Source organism: Scomber scombrus, chromosome 19 (genome assembly GCF_963691925.1).
Source record: "Scomber scombrus chromosome 19, fScoSco1.1, whole genome shotgun sequence".
NCBI lineage: Eukaryota > Metazoa > Chordata > Actinopteri > Scombriformes > Scombridae > Scomber > Scomber scombrus.
Window position 1 is genome coordinate 18,838,301 of NC_084988.1, and position 11,535 is coordinate 18,849,835.

The window sequence follows — 11,535 nt, forward strand, 5'->3', positions numbered from 1 at the left end:
GACGAAGAAGGATCTATCACCGGAGCGGAGGAAGACACAGAGGGATCGGAGACAACATCCACGACAAAAACCACTGGAGTTTTGGTGAAAAGTCCTCTAGAAAACGTTCAAAATCTGCCTTTAAAGAACCCTTTTTATGACAGTAGTGACAATCCTTACACACGATGGCTTGCTACTACGGACAGTATTCAATATTCATGTAAGTAAATTTTAAGAATCCTTCTCCACCTTGTTGATAACGACTTCTGTTATATTTCCAAGCTATGCGGTTACATTAAGCCATAATTGATGGCATGCAGCCTTCTATTTCACCCCCAATGACGCCCTTGGGTGGCGTGCAGCATTCATCTTTATGCACCGTGCACTGCTTGCCTGTGCTCGTCTTGAGGCGTTACAGCTCAACAAATGCAGGCAGTGTTTAGGCTCGCCACACTTTCTGCATTAGGAAGAATTTGATTGGTAAAGCACCGTGGAAAAAACGATGCGGGCTGTGAGTTATTGAGAGTATAACCACGGTGTGAAATATAAGACTGCATTCTGTGGAGATTTACAGGCAGACAATGCACGTTTTAATGCTTCACTGAGTCGCCCTGCTTGTGGAGATGAGATTTTGGGCTAAAGAATTGTTTTACGCATCTGAATTATACTCAAGAGTTAAAACGAACAAACAAGCCCACGAGTTTTATTATCAAGCTATGTTTCTGTGTTTAAATAATCTCGTAAATCTCTGCGTGACCATGTTTTGACAAGTGCTTCATCATACACATGTTCTTTTTTCATATTACTCAGCAGCTCATTTAATTACCAGTGCGCCAGAACTTTTCGTTGATTATTATATAAAGCTTGTGCTTTGTGATAAATATCAGTCTGAACTTTACATAACATTTTGACAGTGTTTCTCCCGTTTCTTGCCGCAGTGCACGGTCTATCAGCCAGCACTCAGGAGTCGGCCAAGTCCCCGGAGCCGTCCGCGGACGACGAATCGCCGGACAACGACAAGGAAACTTCCAGCAGCGGAGGCAGCGACTCCGGAAAGAAACGGAAAAGGAGGGTGTTGTTTTCCAAGGCTCAGACCTACGAGCTGGAGCGCCGCTTCAGGCAGCAGAGGTACCTGTCCGCACCGGAGAGGGAGCACCTGGCCAGTCTGATCCGTCTCACCCCGACCCAAGTGAAGATCTGGTTCCAGAACCACCGGTATAAGATGAAGAGAGCCCGGGCCGAGAAAGGTATGGAAGTGACCCATCTCCCTTCTCCCAGGCGGGTGGCCGTGCCCGTCTTAGTCAGGGATGGAAAGCCTTGTCACACTCTTAAAGCTCAGGACTTGGCGGCCACTTTTCAGGCCGGGATCCCCTTCTCGGCTTATAGTGCCCAGTCACTCCAACACATGCAGTATAACGCGCAGTACAGCGCCGCGGCCACGCCACAGTTCCCCACAGCACATCACTTGGTGCAAACGCAACAGTGGACTTGGTGAGAGAAAATTATAGAGACTTGTCTTGGAGGCACGATAGGGAGTTTCACCACAAAGCAAAGAAAAAAAATAAAACACAAAAAACAAAAGACTTTTCATTTTTGCAGCTTGACTCATATATATACTACCATTTTTATTCGGGGCTCATGTGTGCGCCGTGTTTACATGTTTTCGTTAAGAGAACTGGGTCCAAACCTCTCCCTTATAGATTTTATTAAGAATGTCAATGCTCTTCTTGTGAACATTTTTGTAAAGTATGTTGTGTGTTGGTTGTAGAGATGTTTTCCTCTTTTTTGTCCCTTCGTGTTATTATCAGCACGTACGAACCACTTTATAATTATAGAAATTTTAATTTCTTGCTTCTTTTATGGACCGAAAAAATATTTATGGCCATGAATAAACACTGGCAACTTTTCCAGCTTTTTTCCTTTTGTTTTTATTTCCTGTAAATAATTTGTGGCACATGTTTGCAGCCTAGAGTACTTTCGGGAGAGTTAAGTTGAAGATCGGCCTATATGGGGGCCCTATATTTCCAAATTTAAGACAAGAAAAATGAGGGAGTGATACTTTTTTTTTGTTTTTTATTTTGTTTTGTTTGTTTGTTTTGGCTAAATATTATGACTGCCGTGTCAGATCACATATGTAAATAACAGTGTAGCCGCGCGGTGATGGCTAAATATCCCAAATTTTTTATAAGGATTTTTAAATAAAATGCTTTGTTTCTGAAATGAGGGTTTGGTTTATATAAGTGTCCTATTCGGTGTGATCGTCTTTACATAAACATCGCTAAAACATCCCTAAAGAAAGAAAGGCGAGGAGCCAAACGCTATATTGTTGCACAGAATGGAGCTGGACTATGGAAAGAAATCTCCAGCGCACTTCAACTCTTTTCTTTGTAGGCAAATTTAATCCGGAGAATATTTTTTTTCCTGAACCCGAACACCTCACCAATAAAAAGCCTAAAGTCACTTGTGAGATGGGACTAAAATCCCACTCACTTAATATAAGAGGGCTTCTCCACATAAGAAGCTTTTGAGTCAAAAGCCCTCCTTTTTGTCACCAACCCCGACCACTCCCGGCCTTGGGGTGTAAAGTGGCAGACCGTGGAGGGGTAGGAGAAAAAAATCGTTTAATGCAATAAATGTTTTGTTATCTTGTTAAGCGCTAAACTGCAAATAGAGCAGGAATAATCAATGAGTCACCAGCCTTTCTTTGTTTAACCACGGCCACCGGTCAACTAAAACGCGCCCAGCTTAGAAGGGGCTTCACCGCCTAATAAACTTATTTTATAAATGATCATATGACGTTTAAGCAGTGATATCCCACGTTAGGATACACTTTACTCCATTATTCTCCGAGGTGAGACCAAAACAAGCACAAATGACTCCCACAGTGATCCGCAGAGCGCGCACTGCGGATTATCAGACTCCAGTCAATATCTTGAGTAAATATGATAACCTAGTAGAAAAATCTATGCATTTGTTTGTCCCGGGACAAAAAAAAATCTCACAACAGATGTTGGGAGTCGCCCCCTATCATCACTGAACAAACAGCTAAATTGGACAGATTTGCTAATTATTTACAGAATTGAGTCTCAAGGGGCTACTGCTTTTGTGAGCGACAGAGACTCAATTTGTTCCAGACAGAAAAGGTTTTGTGTTTCACCACTGGTTGAGCTTGTAGGTCAAATAACTCGACATTTTGCTGGTAGTTTTTCCGTTTTGTTTTAGTCGAGAGCAGAAAAGAAAAAAAGGAGATAGAGACAAATAAGCAGCGTGTCAGTAATCGCTTATTGCACCGCTGTTATGGGGAACCGATGCAAGGAGAAATAATATGAGACGCAGTGCGTGTTATGGGAATTATAGAGTGAACTGATAAAAAAAAAAGGCGGTGATAAAGGATTGGCTCTGTGTGATTGGATTTTAGTTGACTCTGGCTTCTTTCAAATAAAACGTAAACGAAAATGTGAACTAGTTTACGACAATAATAACGTTCAAAAAGTCATTCGCAAACCATGTTGACTTGTGCGTGGCTCAGGCTCCTTCCCCTCAGATTTAGTGACTCTATCATTGCATAATACAGTACACGACACAACACGGAGACAAAAGCCCAGGCCCTGCTTTTTACTGGATGTTAGAGGCGTGCATGTTAACGAGCAGCAGGAGTAGGGATGCAGACAGTGCAGATAGAGAGACTGACAGAGTTTCTTGGTGCTGTTCAGAGTCAGGGAGATGTATCCTTGGTCTTTTTGTCCTGCCTGTCACTTGGTGCCATTGTGATCTTTGCTGCACACGTTGTATCCCATATGGGCAGCTGGGCTCGGACAAGGAGAAAAGGATCTCTGACAAAACCCAAATTGTATCAAGCTTTCAAATAAAGCATTGTTGTCTCTGAAAGAAAAACGAATTAAAAATTCGTGCTATATCTATTCTGGTCAAAAAAAGAAGCTCCATTCACAGATAACAGGGAGTCCTTCTTCCTTGATAGAGCTATGCCAACAACAGCCTTCTCATTTCTCTTTTCCCTCTATCCCCCCCTCCATTCTCCAAAGTGAAAGGCTGATTATTGTCTGTCCCAAAAAGTGGCTCGTCACAGCGCAAAAACTATTTTTAATACCAGACAGTGTTCTTCCTTGTTTGCTTTGAGTCCCGCTGCTTGTGCGTGGGCCTATATCTGAAACAGACACATGGAAAAATATTTGACACGATTTCCCCCACTTGATAGTCTCTTTTGAGGACTTCCGTGTCAGGTGCAACACTAAGCTACGTATCTTCTAGTATGCACCAATTTAAGATCCTATCTTGGGCTTGCTTCCAACAAAAACAGAAAAAAAAGAAAAGAAAAAAATATTGGATGTTACGCAAAGATACAAGTGCAAGTGAGCCAGCCTTTTTCATGCTGGTAGCAATTATAGACATATGCAAGCAGTAGACCTACGTTTGATTAAGAGGTAAAATATGACTCTGCATTTACATTTTAATTCTACTGTGAATCCGATCATTTGGAAGTGATACTGTTAAAATGCAGAACCTTTTTTTTTCATGGGGAAAAAAACCTATTGATACAAGCAGGTGTTAAAGTCGACTAATGCGCCAAAACTAGAACCGCTGGAAAGACTATGACAGTAGCGCATGAGGATGTATCATTGTATTTAAATTATATATTTTTAACAATGCGTTTACTTTTCATCTTTTATCACACCTTTTATATTTTGCCAGAACCCGTAAAAACCTAATATAATCTTACTGAGTATATTCGTCTCCAAATTAATTAGTTTGAACACATTTTTTTTTAGGTCAAATCATTTATTTGCGCATCCACACATGTTCTGCTGTGCTTCCTCAAATTGACTCAAGCTATAAAATGTTACTCATGCAAAAGCCTTTTCATGATAAACTTTAACGGTGAACAATATTCGCTTTGCACCCCTGTTATTGTCATTAACGCACCAGAAAATTACACCAGCCCTCCACCAGCTCAGCAACAGGATCAGATTTATCGGAAATTGCTTTTGGCTGCTTGGAGGGATAAAGCATGCGACATTAAAACAAGCATCTTGGCGTGCAGCATAGTTCAACCTGCGTGGATAACACTATTATATACCTTGGGATACAATACTTGAGGAAATATGCACTTGGGACACCATGGATCTTCGTCATCCTGCCCATTTGAACCTCGACATGAATCATTTTTCTATCACGCACATCGCCAAATAAACGAGGATTTCAAAGCTATAATAAGCGGTGCTTTTCATTTAAAGGAAGCTATCTGAGTTTTATTGCCTTAAAGGAGATCCAGATTAGATTCGCCACAGTGCCGATATTAAAGAGAGAGAGAGGGAGTGATGGAGGGAGGGAGAGGCAGAGCAGAGGTGTCACTGTTGGACTAGAGGAGGAGGAGGAGGATTGTTGCGCCGAGCTGCCACAAGATGGAAGCAGAGGTCTTTAGTTGGCGTGATGCGATGCAGCTTTTTTACCTGGAAATGTCCAACAATCATCCAACTTCATCCACTGCTAGAAATTACTGCGACAAAATTACACTCCAACCGCTGAAATTAACCCCCCCCCCCCCCTCTCTCTCTCTGTTTAATGAACAGACTTCGCAGCAAACTTGACTTGTCTTTTTAAGTGAATGATTGCGGTTTATGACATTGTTATGGATTTGGAGAGCCTAATCATATCACTCTTGAAGACAAACTAGATTCAATGTAAACAGTCCACGAGTAATTAGCATTGGTTTCCGTTTCAAAGATGCACACAGACACATACAGAGAGAGAGAGAGAGAGAGAGAGAGAGAGAGAGAGAGAGAGAGAGAGAGAGAGAGAGAGAGAGAGAGAGAGAGAGAGAGAGAGAGAGAGAGAGAGAGAGAGAGAGAGAGAGAGAGAGAGAGAGAGACTAGGTGTTTCCACGGTGTGGCGCAATAGGATAGGGGGAAGAATATGGTGCAGATTAATTCACTCCAATGAAAGTGAACAATGGCGCTCAAGTGAGGTTTTTCCAAGGAAAGTCTTAACTCAATCAGTGTCCTTCACAACAAAGAAGACTGTCCTCAGCAGCAGGAGAAATTTCATCTTTATGCTGTTCCTTTTTTACTTACTTTCTGTCATTTTGTAACATTTATAACATCCGAATAAAAAACGACAGCAGCCAATAAACATCTTCTTGAAGGAAACCTCGATATAACTTCAAACAAGAGGTCAATGGGATCTGATGGCTTTCTTCTGAATACCAAACAAAATGCTGGGAACTCATAATCATATTTATTATCTACTGCTTTACATCCTGTGGTTGTAGAAGGCTGCAAAGTGCCTGAACGCCATCACGCAGGGGAGAAATGATGCAAAGCACTGCAAAATGGGTCAAATGACGTCAAAATAAAAGGCTACCATCTTTATGCACCTGCTCATATTCAGCATCAGTGAGCTTGCACCTGTAGGGGGCCTCATTGGGTTAGAAAGATGCAGCAGCAGCAGCAGGTGGTGGAGGGATGCTGAACATGATGGAAGAGGGGTGAGGAAAGAGAGAGAGAGAGAGAGAGAGAGAGAGAAAAAGAAGAAGTATTTCTGACCATTTTATGAGGCCAGCGTAGAGGCAAAGAAATACACGGACACAACAAAAAGCCAGGGCAGCAAACATCATATCCAGATACCAATATTTCAAACTGGGGTCCCTCTTTGGTTTGTTGAAGGAAGACAGAGATGGACATGGAAGTATCTGCATAAAAAAAATCACTTCCAAGCTTTTTCTCCTCCTTGTGAGATCAGCAGTATGTGTGTGTTTCTGTGTGTGTGTGTGTGTGTGTGTGTGTGTGTGTGTGTGTGTGTGTGTGTGTGTGTGTGTGTGTGTGTGTGTGTGTGTGTGTGTGTGTGTGTGTGTGTGTGTGTGTGTGCAGGTGGCAGTGTGGGGTTATTGTTGGAGTACGTTGTGCTGTGTGAACCAGAGCAGAGAATCTCCACACAGACAAGTTTACTCAGTGGGCCAGAGTGTCTACAGTGCAGAGTATTGTTCAGATCAGCCCTCCCATCTGCACAAGAAGAACTGTGGGTTAAGCAAGAACCTGAAGAGATGAAGCTCGATGACAGTTTTCTGCTGAGCCAACGAAAAAAACAAAAAAAACAAAAAAAAACAAAAAACCCAAAAGAATAAGAAAATATATCTCGTCATGTTGTGTTCATCTATAACACAAATATAACTGATTCAGACGGGAATCTGTTTGGTACCTTTCCTTTGAATTGTATCCGATTCAAAATACAAGAACACTAATTTGTGCTATAAATACAAAACATCTAGCAACAAGTCTATTTATTTCAAAACAAATGAGGAGTTCAGGTCATAATTAGCGCTGCATTGAAACTTTTCAAATGCATTCCCACTTTGTAGACGGCTTAGTTAATATATCTAATTTATTTGATAAAAGCTGTCCTATAAACAAAACGTCTGCTTACAATTTTTCTCAATTTCTGCCCTTTTTTGGGGGGGAATTCTACACTACAGAATATGTATTCCAAGTTTTCTTGATGCTTAATTGGTAGAATTTACTGTCTGATATCAAAAGACCAAGAAGTTGCTTTATCAGTCTGGTTAAATATGAGTATTTTATAGCATTAAATTATAGTATGAGCATATGAGGTGTTGTTCTTTGTAAGTATCAGTCATGCAATATGTGACATGAATCATTTGGATCATTTGCATTTATCCAGCAATTAGACATCCAGACAATTTTGTCTAATTGGTTTTTACAATTTGCTCTCTAGCTACATACTCTGGGGTGTTATGACACTTGCTTTTAGCTACTTTTCCTTATCAGCTGCGCACAATGCGGTTCTTTCACATGCATAAAAAACACGACAGAAAGAAAATGTAGAACCCATTTGCTTAAGTGTCCTTGTCTCCATGTAAGGTCATCTCCATAAACTTCATTTGAGTGTGTGTAGATGTAAGGCATTTCTCGCTCCTTTCTTGTTTCTGTGTCAGTCTGCATCTGAGGTATGTACGCTGAGGTTGAGCTGAGCAACAAAAAAATCCCTTGTGATATTTTCTTCAACACTTATATGTTAATGCTTATACTCGACTGAACCAGTGAATAAAGACCTCTCTTGTGCTTCACACTTAAATAAATGCATTCAGCTTCCACTCTTGCCTCCTTGCACGAGGCAAAACACGCAACAGTGTTTTGCTGTGGGAGACGCTGATACTGCACTTCTTAAATGGCAGCATTATATGGGGTTGAGTTTAAAGTGCTGAAGATGACCAGCAGCCAGTTTAGACAGACATCTTTGTGAGGAAGGAGTCAGCGTCAAGGTTCTTGACTTTGCTAAATGTTGAGATTAGGAAAACAGCAGAGTCTGCAGAGTGCACCCAGACTGTCAAGATCATCTGGTAGAGGGCTCAGACTGAGAGGGTTTTTTATCCCCCAGGTACCTTATTCCATCTGTCTACTACCTCCATTTAAAAATGTAATCTGTGTGATGAGTGAAATAAAAGACTAGAAAAACTTGTGGTGACTTTTTTAAAATTTTTGTTCATTTATTCTATAAAGTGGGCTTAAATCTAGAACGGTCATGATAAACACATGAAACAGTTTATGATATGTGTGTCAATGTTGGGAACTTGTGGCATATGATACTTGAGCAGTAAAGCTTTTTTTTTTAGAGGCTACCAGTAGATTCAGTATGCATGATTAACTCTCAGAGTGGAGGCCCCATCCATTTCTCTGAGAGTCAGTGACAAAAGGAATGCCACAGCCAGTTAAAAAAAAGGTTATTGAGAGCTATTAACAACTAAATGTGTCTCAAGCAGAACTCTTTAATTCAGCTTCCTCCTGCTCTCACTTGTACATTACAGGAAAAAAATGTACATAACCATTCATTCATCACCTTTAAAACTGGTTTAATATACTAAGGAACAATTGGACGGATAATATAATTGGTTGTCATGACTCGGAGGTGAGTTGAGATTCTTTTGAAAAGTTAGTCACGTTTTATTTATTTATTTTAATAGTAAACTTTGTTCCTTTTACTGTCCTACAATGCTGCCTAACAGTCAGTCACATAGCAGTATTGGAACAAATACACAATATCTTTATTTTGAAATAAAGAAGGAGATCAATTTACGTTCACAATTTTTCAACTGTTTTCTAAAACAACAGTCAGCTGCCCAAATACACATTGACACATGTTTTTCTTGCTGTAATAATTTCTCCTGTTCCTGTTTACTGACCATTAGAAGATCCCTTCATAATGCACTTTCATTGTAAGTGATGGGGGAAAAATTCCACAGTCTGCTTTCCACGCAGAAACATATTTAAACATGAGACTTAAGCTGTATAAATCGCTGAAATCAAGTAAAAATCTTTCAAAGTTGCGGGCTTTTTAGTGTGAAATTCCCCCTTTTGTTCTCAAAAGGAAAACACTGTTAAAGGAAACACAAAGGGGGATTTTAGACTAAAAAGACTTTAAATGTGGAAGATGTCCACTTCATTAGACTAAATCAGAGGGCTAAGTCTCATATTATCTTTAGATAAGCTTTTAAATCAATTTTTAGCTAAATTAGATTTTGTTCCCTTAGGTACACTGTAAGTACATTTGGAGAGGATCTTCTAATGGTCAGTATGATCAAGAGAAAAGCTTACAGCAAACAAAACCAGTTCAGTGTTTGTGTGGGTGCCTGACTGCTGTTTTAAGACAGACGTAAAAAAAAAAAAAAAAAAAAAAGTGAACCTATCCTTTAAGTTGCAGTGTCTATGTTTGGATTTCTCACACACTCTGCAAGCACACTGGCTTTAACTGGCAAAATCAGGTTGAATGTGTTGAACAAAGGTCTGAATTTTACACCAGCTGACATTTTTAGTGCATATGAAACTCACCTTCTGATGTGTTCACTATTTTTGGACTGAAAATGTGACAGACAACAGCAACCCAACTCTTATTGTCTACTGGATCATTTTGGCATTTTATGAAACATGTCCATACAGCTGCTTTTGTTCAAAGTGACGTTTGTGGCATTTTTAGACGTGACGAAGATTTAAATTTGCCAAATTTTAATGACATTGTTCTATTCAACTAAATTAAACTAAACTGGAAAAAACTAATAGAACTGATACACAAACCTGTTTTTAATCCCAATTTATGGACAAGATCAGATATTAATGTCATTCCAGGTCGCTGCAATTAATGTCAAGTTGATTCCACTTTTGAATTATTCAGTGAATTTGTGTTGCTCAAAAGAACATGACAAACATGTCAGGTGCCCAAACACAGTGCTCCTGTTGATAATGTTGCTCATTTTGATTGACTGACTCGTGAACATTTTCTATCTCTTGTCTGCAAATTTAAACCCACAGTGCATGATAATTAATGTTTAGAACCAACTGAAGCTCAAAGTCCTTTGTCTCTTACACCTGTGAGTTTTTCTATTAAAACTTGTACTGTTGTGTTATGATATGCAAATTACCATATGGTCTCATTTCCCTTTGTCTTCTCTTTCTCAATGTTCCATCTTAGGACTTGAATTGTCTTGTATAAAACCCACAGTCCGCTGCACTCAGGTGGGCTGGATGGGGGACAGCGCCAACAATCAGGTTCCCAGAGTTGAGTGTTTATGCCTTTCACTTAATGGATTGTCTCACCTTCTTCAGAGGATGAACATGAGGTGCTTGAGATGCCAGCACTGCAAATGGATCCTGGGGCTTTGAGCCCGATAACGACCGGCCGTCATCTGTTTCAGACATGCTTCAATCAGCATGCGTGCTGATCAAAGAGCAGCAAATGTGGCAGAAATGTGTTTTACCATTTCAAGTTGCCTAATTAACTTCCTGTTTAAAGAGGAGGTAAAATATGTGTAGCAAGTTGTGCCTATCATGTGTTTGTGCACTTGTATCCTCGTGGTGAATGTATAATGTATTTTAGAGATAACTGTACCGGATGGAAAATAAATAGGGGAAAAAAAGAAGCCTGATATTTCATTTTTTTGGACTTGTTTTTCTGAATAGGTAAATCATTTCAGCAACTTTATTGTATCATGTATCACATTCAGTCTTTGAGATTAAAGCAATAACCTTCAACTTATTTATTCTCATGATTCCGCCACTGACCATGTTTTCATTCACACAAAATCAATACAGTAGCATAAAAAACTTCATTTGGGATTGTTTGACAGTGAAATTCAGATAACATCGACTCTAAATTTGTGATGCTTCAGTGATCATTTGTTTCGCTGTCTGATCAGCTGAACACTACAGAGGTGTATCTGAGATAAGACATTTAGAAAAAAAAGGAGCACAACATTCATGACTGTTACTGCCAAAGTACAGCAGAGCATTAAAACCCACACTGTCCCGTGGGTGCTGCACCTTAGAAACCTACTCAGTTAACATTCTGCTTTTCTGTCTTGGAGGAATATGCATTGACTCTTTAGATCTGGTTTGACTCATTCTTTACAGGCTACCACGCAAATATAGATTTTTTTTTTCTTCAAATGTTGTTATACAACTCAGCATTTCATCACTTTATATTCCTCATTGTCCCACTTGACCTGCAGTGACCTCTCCCTTCCACAACCCCAGT

At 40.0% G+C, this 11,535-nt stretch overlaps 1 protein-coding gene across 3 annotated transcripts in view; it reads left to right on the forward strand.

The window, feature by feature from the left end:
• The window catches only part of nkx2.2a (NK2 homeobox 2a), a 1,540-nt gene extending 66 nt beyond the window's left edge, over positions 1–1,474 (forward strand). The window contains exons 1-3 of one of the 3 annotated variants that reach the window (XM_062440739.1): positions 1–199; positions 843–845; positions 918–1,474. The exon at positions 1–199 is cut by the window's left edge and continues 66 nt beyond it. In XM_062440739.1, the coding sequence (XP_062296723.1) occupies positions 1–199; positions 843–845; positions 918–1,474 (759 nt within the window). Of the gene's footprint in view, positions 200–842; positions 846–893 lie in introns of all 3 variants that reach the window. The other 2 variants (XM_062440738.1, XM_062440740.1) reach the window with 2 other exon arrangements.
• The last annotated feature ends 10,061 nt before the right edge of the window (positions 1,475–11,535 follow it).